Consider the following 13,901-nt stretch of genomic DNA (forward strand, 5'->3'; position numbering starts at 1 on the left):
AGAGCAGAAAACCTGTCACAGCATTTTCTCCAGAGTGATGTCACTTGTTTTCATTAATGCAAAGTAGCGTTTCTGCAGATCTACATTCAGTTCCTGAGTCTGGCCCAAGAATTCAATGATCAGGTTTTAATCCCAGTGCAGCTGTACACAAGAGAATGTCCTTTGAAATGTTGGTGATGGTGCAGATAAAGCCTTGTACTCAGAGTATGAAGAGGCCAGTGGACAGCTGTCTTGTGGTGAGGACACCCTTACTGATGGTTAGTGTTTGCTCTGCGGTTTTCGTGAAACACGGTTCACAGCTGCAAACTAACAGGAAGCTTTAATGGGGTTTTAAATACTGGAGGTTGTTGGGAATATAGTGACTGCTTGTTTACAAAAGCAGACTGTCATCCTATCCTTCTCACTTATCTTTGCATTTCCTTCAGAACTCATTTGTTTGCTTTTTGCTCGCTGACTTGGAAAACAGTTAAGTATTAAATAAAGCAGGAAGGCCTGAAACAAGCCATGTAGATGGGGAATGGCTGGTGGGCCCACTGATGATCAGTGAATGGATATGATAGTAGGAAAGGAATTGTTGAATTTAAGAATCTCATATCTGCCTTTGCTACTCACAAGGAAGGTGTTCACATAGCTTTTTTTCTCTCTTCCTGCCTGAAGCAGAGAGAGGGCAGAATTTTCTGTTTCTGAATTTCTTCTTTGGGACAAAGTAGAAGGTTCACTATCATGGGTATATTTGACCATGAAAGAACTATCTGCTTAAGTTTTAGACTGTTAGACAATAGCAACATTTTGTGCGTAGACACAAGATTTCTGGGAGGCAGTCCATGTTCATGCAGTATTTCAGGATGAAGGATTATGTATATTGAAATGGGTGTGTAGGCGTATACCTGAGAGGGAATGGCTATGAAGAATTACAGAAACAAAAGTCCTTGTACCTTTGGCTAAAAAGAATGCTAACTGTTATGTAGTTCCATAGTTAATGTTTTTACTGAAGGATAAAGAGTTTTTGCTGTGAGTGCTATTCATGAATGCCTGAAATGAATACCTCCAGGTACTATATAATGTCATTCTGGTGTTTACAGTATTCTTAAAGCAGGAAACACCGTGTTTGATATAACTAGTATTCATACAAATTGACTGTTTTTTTTTTGAAGTTACTTGCCATTATAATACAAGCATATATAAAATTACCAAAACACCATCAAAACCAAAAAAGCTCCCATGACTAGAATATGTCTCTATGTATTTCATTTTCTTAATATTCTTGTATCCTTATCTTTCTTCATTACATTTCTTCTTTCAGAAATATCTTATACTGAAGTAGTTAGACAGAAGGCAGTTTAGATATAAAAGCATTAACTTAAATTGAAGTACCTGCAGGAGACTTTATATATTCCAACAGGGTTTTTGTCCCAGTTTTCTATCTTTGAAGGAATCATTGTCTATTTTAGTTTCTTGAGATCTCAACATTTTTATCAGTGTTCTTGCATTATTGGATGTGAATGGTATTTTAAATATTAAAACCATTAGAAGAACGCGTAATGAAAATTTTAGGACACTTTGAATTGTTTTAGGCAAAGGTGACCTTTTTCCCTGTTGTTATCCATAAATATCAATGAATTTCTCTAGTTAAAGTCAATCTAGTTTGTCTGTTTAGTTTTATAATTTAATCCAGCATGTCCTAGGCTCAGCATCCTTTGGGACCTGTTCCTAGTTTTGGGGACTTCCTTTCTTCTCTCTTGCCTCTGTCCTTCCTATATCAATAGGAGGGGGAATGCCCCCAAACCAGTGTCTTGTTATGGATGCCTGCCTGTGCACAGTCATAAATGAGATCTTTAGCTTTTAGTAAAGTGTGCATTGTTTGAATAGCTTTTCTGTGTCTCTTCCCAGAGAAAGATGGCAAGATAGAGCTGGCCCACAGTTAATGTTAGACCTTCTGTGTGCACATTTGTGACAAATACAGTTTTGTGAGTATTCAGAGCGCATGTCTTCAGAATAGAATTTGAAATGAAGTATTTGATCACTGTGTTTATTTTAGGAGCTCTAGGGGTCATAAAATTAAGTAGTAATCTGTCTAATATACTACATATTTATGTGAGAAATTGTATTTTTAAAGTATGTTTCATTGTCTTACTTTCTTCCCAACATTTGATGTTTGTCAAGTCTGCAAACTTAATTCTAAACTAATACTCTTCTGAGACTGTTTCCCCCGTAGCTTCCATCTAAATTATTTACTTTTGCTCCTAGAACAGTGAAATTCTCACCCATGTTACAATCTTCTAAAAGGCCAAAAGAGTGTTTTAGATAGGACCAATGGCATGTTTGAGCTTGTTAAGTAAACAAAAGCACTTGAAATATTTGATTTACAAGGCTGGAATGTTTAAAGCAACCTGCAAAATTTGGGGGAAATTGATTTCTCCAATGGTTTTCTTTTTGAATAGGCATTAAATGAGTAATACTGATAAAAATTAATCTTTATAATCATTTTTGTTTAGAGCTAATATGTTCTACAGAAAACAATTTTATGCATATGTAATATGTTTGTGTGCTTGTATAATATACCTCTTGACCATATATATTCTACTAATAAAAGCCAAACTTTCAAAGGACTGTGGTACACAAATAACATGCAGAGAAACTGGAATCCGGGAACTCACAAAGGTATTCAGTCATTCTGACTCCTTATAAGTATAGTTATTGATGATAGATGCACAGCTGAGTTGTGTTCAAAGTAACAGTATGCAGATATTTTTATCTATGGGGAAGAAACATGTCTGAACTTCTTTTGCCTTTTTATTTCTAGTTGAAATGAACCAGAGTTTCATCTTGATTTAGAGCTAGTTCTGAATATATTGTGATTAGATATATTCTTTTCACCTTTTTTCTTCCTTTAAGAAAAATGACTGAATTTTCTGCTGACAATGAGTAGTGTATCAGTGTAGAAGCTCAGCAATATATCTCTACACAGATCAGAGAGATTATTGAAGAATGCATAGACGCTTTTTTGTGTTGTCTAAAATCAAAGGGACTAGATCCCAAGTTAGTAGAAGTTACGCAATTTAGTGATGCTATGCTGATTTATGCATCTTGAGAGTTGCCTGCAGCAGAAGCTGGAGGTGATGAGAAGAGATTGGACAAGAGAAAGACCAGCAAATTTGTCATTCTTCAAAGGACCATGTAACATATGGTAAGGCATATCTTTTATCTCAGACTCAGAAGAAAATGATTTCTACTAGGAGAATATTAATTTTATTTCTTACAGGATCAGCTGACAGGCTAGGCTTTCTCCTGACTGATTTTCTCTTTCTGCTTTCTCTAAAGGGAAAGATGAGAGCTTGAAAATACCTTATCTGTAGCAGACAAGGAAGCTGGCGTTTTGCCATCCATTCTACTAGTGAGAGGATAATAGTAATTATATGTCAAAATGTAACATTTCTCTTTCTTGAAAGAGAACTTTTTAAAGCAAAATATTTAGAAAAGTCAGATCTATTCTGAGACTGGTAAGATGCTAAGATTAGTGAACTGACAAGTTTTCTGAAGGAAAAAGGTTTTTTTCTTCCTATTCAGGGACAAAGGAGAGATGAAAAGGATCAACAGGAAAGAAAGTCATGAGGTATACAATGTAATTAGGCTGTAACTTCACTCTTGTGTAATATTTGGATGATATCCAGCAACAGCATTCTCTGTGCGTTATCCTCTGTCTTATTGTTGCATCTGTGGAATGGTTGCTAGCACTTGTTTTGTTAACTGAGTTTTAGCACTATTGATGGAATTATTATTTCTTCATTTATGGGGAAAACAAGTTGCTAATTTCTTTTTCAACACGGAGTCCAAATTCCATCCTCTACTTTCTTGAGGGGTGGAGAATGTTTTCTGATAATCTGTTCTAGCTTTTCCAGTGGCTGAAAGTAAAGTCCTTAGCCAGCCATGTCTGTAGTCAGTTAATAAAAAGAGAATGTTCTTTCAGAGATGCTTAAAAAGGTGGAAAGCTTTACTTTAAAGTCTGAAAAGGAAGGCATGGTCACTTTAAATATAATGTGTTTGTACACCCATTGAAAATCTGTGATTTGAATATGATTTTACAAATAGTTTTTATATACACAACATATTTTAAGATTGCTAATATATTAAGTTTATGATTGAGAACTTTTGAGAGGTTTTTGTTATTTCCCTCATTTTTCAAGTACGAATATAAGCATCCATATATGCTACACCATAAATATAGGACTGCCAGTAAAAGTTCCAGCTTAGCTCATATGTTCCTCAACAATCAGAGAGAAAGGAGATGCCTGCCTTCTCCTACATTGCTCTTTGGCAAGTGAGATGCCAGACTTCAAAAAATTTGTTTTTGAAGGTAAAATATTGGATAGAAACATTCCTCTATTTTCATTATTTTAGAACTGTTTATGTGTTTATTCTAATTTTTTAATAATATTCTAATCAGCAACATGTCATACAGTGATTTGGATTGTTAGATGATAGGCCTAAGATAAAAGCTCCACTTTTAGTATTACCTTGCATCTACACTGAAGATGGAGGTATTTGGAAAGGCAGTTTTTGATAAAGCTACGTTAACTGATAGGTAAAATAACTGATAAAAACATGTCTTTGAAATTCCTTTAACCACAGTTGTGGTTAAACACATCTATCCACAGATGAGCTGATTAGACTTACTTAGCCTGTTGAAATAATCACAAAAAGAACCTTGGGCAGTACCTCTTCTGACAGACGGTATGTATGTCCTTGTCCATAAAAATCTCACAAGCTCTCACAGAATTAATAAGTTTAAACTTATGTTTTCTAAATGAATTACTTTTTTGCCAAGAGTAGTATGTTTATCTTTTGTAGCAGAGAATTTCACAGGAGAGTCAAATGAGGAAAATACATAGAATGCAGAAAGGTAATAGAAGCAGTGCTGTCACTAGGATTAAAGGAAATGGCTATACATCTTTCATTAATTATTTTTGATCTTTTTCTACTAGAGTACAAAGATATATTTTAATCTATGTTGATCTGAGCAGTTAACTGAAACTTAAGAACAGTTGAATTATTTTGGTTAAGAGAAATTACTGAGCTATGTATATTGCTAACACCATTCTGCTTATCAAGTAGAAAGCTCAGCTTCTTAAATACAAGGGAAAACAGCTGTTGTTGCTTCTGCGGTGCAATACTGATTGGAAAGTATTTGGGTCCCTAAACCACAAAATGTAAATAATAATAATAATAAAAAAAGAATCAATCTCATGATTTTTCTCGGGTCCTACTCTCAGTACTAATTCTGCTGTTCTTTGAGTTTTTGCTTTTTCTTCAATTGCATGTATTTTATTCCCCAAAGTTTTCATGATTGTCTTGCAGAAATGTAAGAGTGAAATGTGCACTCTCGGTCTTTGAGTTTGATTCTTTCCTCTAGCAGAGGTTTGAGGGATTTAAAACCTCAGCTACTCTTTTTAATCTTCTTTATTAATGACATGTTTATATGTATTTGTGCTTATTCCAGCATTGCTTTTTTTAACTTGTATATTTCTGTGTTTTCTTTGGCACTTGCTTATTGCACATACATACCTTTCTCTTTGTCTTTGCTGTGTTAGGCTAAGCAAGACTTTCAGCTTCTTAGAATTTCCTTGACCTTCATAGAAGCAGTTTTCTTTCTGTTGCAGTTTGAATTTACTTTTTTTAAGTATAGATGATCAGAGTGATGAACAATAAGATTTTAACCAGCGCTTCATATTATTGTATTAGTATTGACATATATCTACTAGAAATATTTTCCATGATAATTTTAAAATTGCATTTCCATAGGAACATCATCTTGTTAGATCCTAATTATTCTGCAATCAGCTTTTTTCTCCCTAATTTTCTCCATTGTGATTTTCAATCGCTGAGCACTCAATTCATACCAGAAACATACTGGTCTGTAAGTTCTTGTATCTGTACTATACATTATTAAATTTCATCTTCATTTTATTCTTGGGTCTGAAGGGTAATTCCAGGTCTTTCTGTTTGATGTTTCATTTTTCTTAGTTTTGCAGTGCCTCCCAATATTGTTATCAGAAAAATTTTGAAAATGACAGTATTGTGATTTCAGGCATTTCTTAGATTTGCAGTGCCTCCCAATATTGTTATTAGAAAAATTTTGAAAATCACAGTACTGTGATTTCAGGCATTGCTCGTGCCACCTACTTATACTCTGGTCATCAGTAAATATACTTAGCAAATGTATTCCCAAAAATGTTTGTGAAGAATGTGTGGTAGTCTTGTTCTTCCAACTCTTTTGCTACGACACTGCAGCATCCCAGCTCCTTCGTATAGCTGTCAGTACCTTTCACCAGTCTCATATCTCTTCTTATCACACAAGCAAAACCAAATATGCTTAAAAACATTGAGTAATAAACCTTCTGGTCCTTGCTTGTTGACTAGTTATGTCAGGTCTTGTTGGTGTGAAGCTAATTTGTGATAAATTCAAAGTGACCATCATTCCACCTAGCATAATTCATAGTAGCCCTGAATTTTATTTTTTCTTTTTTTTTTCTTTTCTCTGTGAAGAAAAATGGAACAAAAGCAAACTATATATTGTAACAACTTTATGTGGTATAAAATGATGCATGTTGATATTCCATAGAAAGTGGACTATCAGCTTTTTGCTTTAACATCTCTCAGAATGAATATACTTTATTAAATGGTCCTGTATTTATATTTCTCTGTATTTTAACATTACTAATGAAATGTTAGAACTTTTAATTTTTGCAAAATAGCAATTAAATTTGCATGAAGAAAAAGTAGAATAACTTTTAGGAATACATGCTATTATCTGGAAAAATAGTCAAAAAGAAATATTCCATGTTTGTGAATGCTTTTATAGTTTGTGCTGAGATCTTAAGCTAACTCAGGAAAATATTCTTCTATCTTGTGTCTTGTTAGCTCCTGAATTCTTCCAGTGTCCAGCTAGGGGAGAGATAATATACTGCTTGTGAACAGAAACTCTACTTGATGTTACTGACATCGGTGGCTATAGCTCCTACCTTTGCATTGTTCGTTCTTCAAAATGGTGGTGTAAATCTATTGCTAGGCTAAGCCTTACCGTATAATAGAAGACTTGCATGGGGAAGGCTTACATGATATTTATGAAAGACAACTTGGCAACATGCATTGTTTATTTAGCCATGTTCTCTTATGTTTTTCACTTACCACCTTGTTTACCTTCATATTTTGGAGGGTGGCTTGTGGAGATTTACAGAGGTTGTCAGCAACCTACAGAGACAGGATTTTGCTCCCTCACATGTGGGGGTAAACCTCTACTAGTCAGAATAGTGTTACAGAAGTGAGTGTTTGCATAGGAGTAAATGATTCAGTAATGCTGTATTATAAATTTTTAAAATTACCTTTGGAAATGAAAATATTACCTTGGGAGTTATTCCTAACTTATCCTGATCTGGGGCAAGCAATTTTCCCCTCTTCTTTTATTGCAGAGTCACTCTTGTCTATTTTTCAGAAGGACTATTTGTTGTCTTGTGTATGTTTTTATATCTTGTGCACATGGATTTAGAAAATGATTTTGATTGGAAGAGAATTCATGAATCATTCTGGAAGAAGTCTGAAAGTGGCAACTTTCAAGAATATCCACAACGACTGAAGTGGCACCCTAACTGCCACAGTCATCGACATTAGAAAGACAGTATCAGGGTTGTTATGCCTCTAAGTGTATTCTGTCAGAGAATAACGATAATAATAATAATAATAAAAAACAGTGTCAAGTCTGGCCTAATCTGGTTTCCTAGTGCACTTCAGAGCCTCCTAGGGCTTCACTAATTAGCATCTGTTACTGAAGAGGGCTACAGCAGCCAGGAATTCTGCATTCCAGGACAAACATCACCAGAGACCCCCAGTAGGAATCTGTGGCTAGTTCAGTTACCTTTCACCACAGATGAGGTGTCCTTATGTTGAGGCAATACCACAGCCTGTACAACGAAAAAATTAAAATTCATAGCAGTTTCTTTAAAGGGACATATGTATTATTCATGGTGATACCAGTTCACTATTTTCAGTGTCATAATGTGAATGACTATAAGCCAAACTTGATTAACCATAAGTTACTCAAGAGCAATTACTGCAACTGTATAATAATAATGTTAAACTAACAAAAATAGGATCTGAGTGAATTAATTTAGAACGATTAACTTCTAGTTTGAGCTTCTGTTTATATTTCAAAGTAAGGAAGGGCATCCAAATTCATTTGAGTAAAATGCAAGCTATTTGAGTAAATATAGTTCCATTAGTGATATTTTTTTCCAAATTATGTTTGTCTGTAAAATTCAAGCAATAGCAGTATATTTAAAAATGTGTTGAGGATCCCCTCCTTTGTGTCCTGTATGGTTAAGGAGATGGACTGAGTGTTCCAGTAGCACTTTCTCATGTGAATAATTTTTATGTGGTTCTAGAATTCAGAGGAGTTATGAAATAATAACTTTTTGGGTTTGCCAGTTGCACTAGTTCTTAATTCTGAGATGATTTTTTTTTGTCTGCATAAATTTGTTGCCTGACCGGTTCCCATTTTAGTATTAATCTGGGAGCAACTGATTTATAATAATCAATTCCACTTTACACTTGCATCAGATACATGTTTTAACAAAAAAGCTGAGTTATTACTTTGTAATTTTGCTTGCTTAAAAATTAGCAAGGAGGATACTGTGCATTTGTTAGCTGGAAAGGTCTCTAGAATCTGAAAAAATCATACATGATTGTTTTGTTTGATATCAAAACACATTTTTACTGTCATAATACTGGCACATTTTCAAGGCATGCTGTTTTCTGGCTGCTAGCAGGGAGTAATGGAAACAATGCAGTGATTGAGCGATTTCTTGAAAATAAACACCAAAAACACTTAGGCAAGCAATGTTTTTAATTTAATAGGGACTAAGATTCATAAGGCTGCATAAAATAGCTGTTTCAGTACCACAGAGATATTTAAATGCTTTGCTGCTTGTGGATTGTGTATTATTTCTTTCTGGTAATTTTCCTTTGAATCACATTGTGATGCCTCTTCTGAATGGTGATACTGCTTGTTGAGGAGTGGTCATGCAAGCAAAATTTGATAACCTCGATATGTCACTTCATCTGCTGTTTTTCTTTTGTTAATGCAAAGCTGGTTGCATAATGTCTAATTTCTCCTTTAGCTGACCAGAGCTAAAAACACAATCTATAATGGCAGTGTTAGGTTTTATCAAAATGCAAGTGAGGAGTTGAAGGATGTGGCTTGTTCTGTTTGGATGATGCAGGATTGCTTTAAGCAGTAAGCTTACTGTTTTCAGATGGCATTAGCAGCATCAGTGATATAGCTGTGTCAGCCTCCTTGACTATTGGATGTCTGTAATCGCACGGAGGAAACTATATTTAAGATCTGATATCGTGAGGGTAATGACTTCAGCAGTTACTGATGGACAGAATGGCTGTTAATGCTTTCTTCACTAGCCCAGAGGATTCTGAAAGATAGATGGGTCTGTGATATACTTTTGTAAGACAGGAAATGCAGTTTTGGGGGGTTTCTGGAAATAGAAAGGTTATGCAGCTTGGAACCGGTGAGACATTACAGTCTCTAAGTCATCAGGTATGACCTCATAGTTTATACTAATATTTCTAACTAATATTTCTAAAGTAAGGGTTTGTTTTGCGGTTTTAGGTCATTTACAATTTCTTTGTCTGTGTAATTGCTTCATGTTGGAATTGCTTCAGGATATATGGGGTAGACTGTTTACATAAGCAGAGCAGTGTATACCTTGGAAATTTAATGTGGTGTTAATTTCTGTTTGAACAATATAAGGTTAGTCTATATATATTTTCTGTCTGTTTTTATTCTGAGTATAATTCCTTTTAACTAAGTCATGGTAAAAGGTTACACCTTTGCTATAAAATATAATGATAAAGATATGACAAGAAGATAGTATTGCACTTTATTTTGCTTTATCTTTACTTTACCCACTTAATGCTATTGTGTGAATGCTGTTTTTGTCTTATGAAACACAATACAAGGCAGCTGTTTACCTACAGCAGCAGGTTATTTAAAACAATGTATCACGTTGTGTAACAAGACTGAGCTATTCTGCAGGCACAGATCTTGCTTCATTTTGCAGTAGTGGTTTTTTTTTTTTTTTTTTTTCCCCCTTCGTTTCAAATCAGTTTTAAAAATAGCTCACTGAACATAACAGTGGAAGTTTGGCAAGATAACTCTCCCCTTTTTAATTATTGTACTCGGCGACACTAATACTGATGGATTGTAAAAGAGAAGATTAATAACTTAAATATTCAGAATGCAGTTTGTTTAAAACCAAATTCATTTTATTGAAGCATCCTTCATTTTTTTTTTGTTTTTAACTATTGTCAACTTTATTGGAAGGCTGATACTTTGACATCTGATGTATTCCAGGAATAGATAGAAAAGTCAGACTATGTAAATAAAAGCAGGTGTGTGGATATTTTAAAAAGGAAGATAGTGGCCTAATTTCACGTGTGGAGCATAAAATAGAATTGGAGATACTGTTATCACTTTAGCTATTTTTTATAAGTGTTAGGTAGTGTTGAAAAGAGTTTTATTTTACTTTCTTTGAATACAGCGTATGACAATTATGTTTGAAATTGTAGGAAAAGTTTATTTTTACAAATGATATTCAGCTCCATCTTAGCAGATTCTAGATGTTTTTGCAGAACATTTCCATGGCAACATATTTTGCTATTTGTTTTTAAAGCTCAGATGAAGACTGAAAGTAATGTGCAATTTTTCTGTTGCTTGCTTTACCCTTGTCAAACAACAATATTCACGTATAACTGGACTGCAGCTTGGCAGGAGTGACTGGTATTTCCTGACCCAAAAACACAGGATTAAGTGATCAAGGATTAAAAATATTTTTATATTTCCATCTTGGAATATTAACATGTAAAGCATGGATTTGATTTTGCATTTAGAAATGCATTCTGGTTTCAGCATAGTTTGATAATGTTTTGTTGGAAATGTATGTGTGTAGGAGACCATAGAAGACCAAACTTCAAAATGTGCAGCAAATTGCTCCAGTAAAAATGGTTGTCTTTTTAATTAAAAACATATCTTTAAACAGTGTTGTACTCACTGATACTGGCCATAATTTATAGGTTTCCCAGTCTACTTATCCAGCTTACATTCTTGTTAATAACAGGGAAAGACTGCCCTACTCTTAAGCTTGATTAGGTTTGGAGTGGTTTAACTATACCTTTCACTTGATACAAGATCTCTTTAATCTGTTAGAATTTATTTTTCAGTATTTTAATGTATTAGTCACAATGAGTACATTCTGTTTCTTGGCATTGGTATGAAATTCCTGAAAGTATTGGTTTTGTGTTATTTTGGTGCTTTGCAGGGTATTTATGACCTTTTCAATAAGACCAACACTCCCCCCACCCCAGCTTCTCTGTTTTTCTTATTCTAGTATACTTTAAAATCTTGATTAAACTGTATTTTGAAGTTGTTTCTGAAGGCTCCTTTGCTCATGTAAAATTAGATCTCCATGGAATTTTTAATGAGGGGAAACTAGGAGTATGCCATGTGCTTGACCTGGATTCAGTTTAATCATGTATATTAATTTTGGAAGCTGTATTCTGTGAATGTTTTGCAATGAAACATTAATTATAAGTTTCAAATAGTGCAATAGCCTTAATGTCAGTTGTAGTATAGAAACTGTTTAGTATAGAAACTGTTTTTACAGAAAAGACTAGTGTTTGGTTGAGGACTTGCGTATCCAGGGTGTCCCTACTTTTTGAAACAGTATTACTATTATATATGAGCAGCACTTGGTGTATGTTCTTTAACTGAAAAGACATTCTGCTATTATAGGGCTTTCTTGATTTGGAAGGACTAGAGAATAGTATCCCAAAGGAATATATTAAGGAGGGTGAAGTTCATTCCTAAGATAAGGTATTGCAGCAAAGTGGAGATATACATGAGAGCCAGGAACTAGACTAAAGTGATAGGAAAACTTAAGCATATGGAAACCGTTTTGCTTGTTAAAAACAAAAAACCCTCAAAAACCCGGAAAGTACAAAATGTACTTTCTGATATTCCAACACAAATTTGGAGCCATTGAATCCAGTGGCAGTGTGTTGGTATCACTTGACAAGTTTGTTAATGCCTCCTTCAATAATATACCTCCTCTCCTCAAAACAACTTGATTGCAATTATTAATATTTCAAAAAATGCTGTGTTAAAAAAGATCACTGTCTAATAATTCCCTTCTCCTTCACCAAGAATAAAGAATGCGCATCCCTGAGTATGTATTTCCCAATCTTGAAACACTTTTATTTAAAAATTTGATAAAGATCTTGTAAAGGGACAAAGCACTGTTTGGATGTTTTAGGAACCATGTTAACTAGCAAGTTGAGTGAGGAGCCCAATATTTGTTTTATTTACCAAACCTAAACAAGTATGCTCACGCACATGCACAGTTATGTGTGCTCATGTTTTTATGATTGATTGCCATTCTCATTCCACATTACAACTTCTTTTCCTACCTTATAGTGCCAGTTTTTAGAAAGTGGCAACACTAAGGCAAATGGGAGATTGTGGCCAAACTTTTACAAATGGCAAAATAAACCTGGCTACAAGCAAAAAATGCTTTCAGAGTGAATTGAAGGAATTCAAGTCCTATCATCCTACATTGTCCTCCCTCTCAGGAGAAGATGATCCTATTCTCTGGCCACAGTCTTCCCATTAGTACTTTAATTCATGTACCGAGTCATTGGGCCTAGTAACCTGAATTAGGGAAGGCTTAATATAAGCATGCCATAAAGGCCCAAACATAACGTAGCATAGCATAAATATGTAATTGATAACTGTAAGGTCACAAAACATGTAGCTGAATGCCCCTACATCTATCAATTTTATTATTTCAAGAATATCACCGCTTCATCTTTCTGAATAAAGATTTGTGGGAATTTTTCTGGGATACAGAATGAAAAGGTAGAGAAGTCACAGCAATAATGCCATGGTAACTTAGTAACATAGTAACAAAGTAAGGGATTTAAATTAAGGTGCTGCTTATTCCAATCAAGCTGTAAAAGTGGGAACTTCTAAGAGGGAGTAGTACAGAAGCTAATCAGATTCAGGCAGTAAAATAAAATGTTTTTGACTGTCTTGAGCACTAGTTAGACTGGGATTTTGAGGGGGAAGAAAGACCCAAATGTGCTTCCTATCTCCTCTCTTACCTGCTCTGATAATAAGCATTGTCAATAGCAGAATACCAGTTGCTTATATATATATTTTTTCTTTTTTTTACAAGACTCTTATTTATTCTACTTAGCTTTTCAACAAAAAGCTAAAATTTTGTTAATAAAACAAACATTAACACGAGTGCTCTTTCACTACTGTGATCAAGGTCTTTTGTTTCTTGATAGTTTCTCTTGGTGAAAGCTAATCTTAAGCAGAAGCTGATCCATAATTCTGGTAAGTTTGAATAGATTGTGTAGTTAGTAAAATCAATACAAACTACAGAGTAACCATGTAATGCTTTCCATTGTGCCATGCTGATTTTCCAGTGACACTGAAAAGGAGAGCATCACTTTCCTGAATCATTTCTGAAATATATGCACCGTAAAAAGATTACAAGATGTGACTGATGATAAGGTAGGGGAAATACTACTATTTCCATTTTGTTAAGGGAGCGCTGCCACAAAGAGATTAAATGACATCCCAAAAATCAAACAGAAAACATTGAATTTAGCCTGGCTTGCTGCTATTCTAGTATCGGTGTCTTAGCCACTGGAATGTCTTGTCCCTGAATCAGGATTTTAATGAGTTGCAGTCCTTTATAGGACTATTTATCATTTTAGACTTAGACTACCAAACGAAGTATACTAATGCAGGGAAAGATTAAAATTTCTGCTTT

The 13,901-nt window shown here is 34.5% G+C and overlaps 1 protein-coding gene across 1 annotated transcript in view; it reads left to right on the forward strand.

The window, feature by feature from the left end:
- Window positions 1-9,520: 9,520 nt before the first annotated feature.
- SLC4A10 (solute carrier family 4 member 10) overlaps window positions 9,521-13,901 on the forward strand; it is a 121,148-nt gene continuing 116,767 nt past the window's right edge. The window contains exon 1 of the mRNA XM_062579218.1: window positions 9,521-9,601. Within this exon, the coding sequence (XP_062435202.1) occupies window positions 9,521-9,601 (81 nt within the window). The remainder of the gene's footprint in view (window positions 9,602-13,901) is intronic.

Source organism: Rhea pennata, chromosome 6 (assembly GCF_028389875.1).
Source record: "Rhea pennata isolate bPtePen1 chromosome 6, bPtePen1.pri, whole genome shotgun sequence".
NCBI lineage: Eukaryota > Metazoa > Chordata > Aves > Rheiformes > Rheidae > Rhea > Rhea pennata.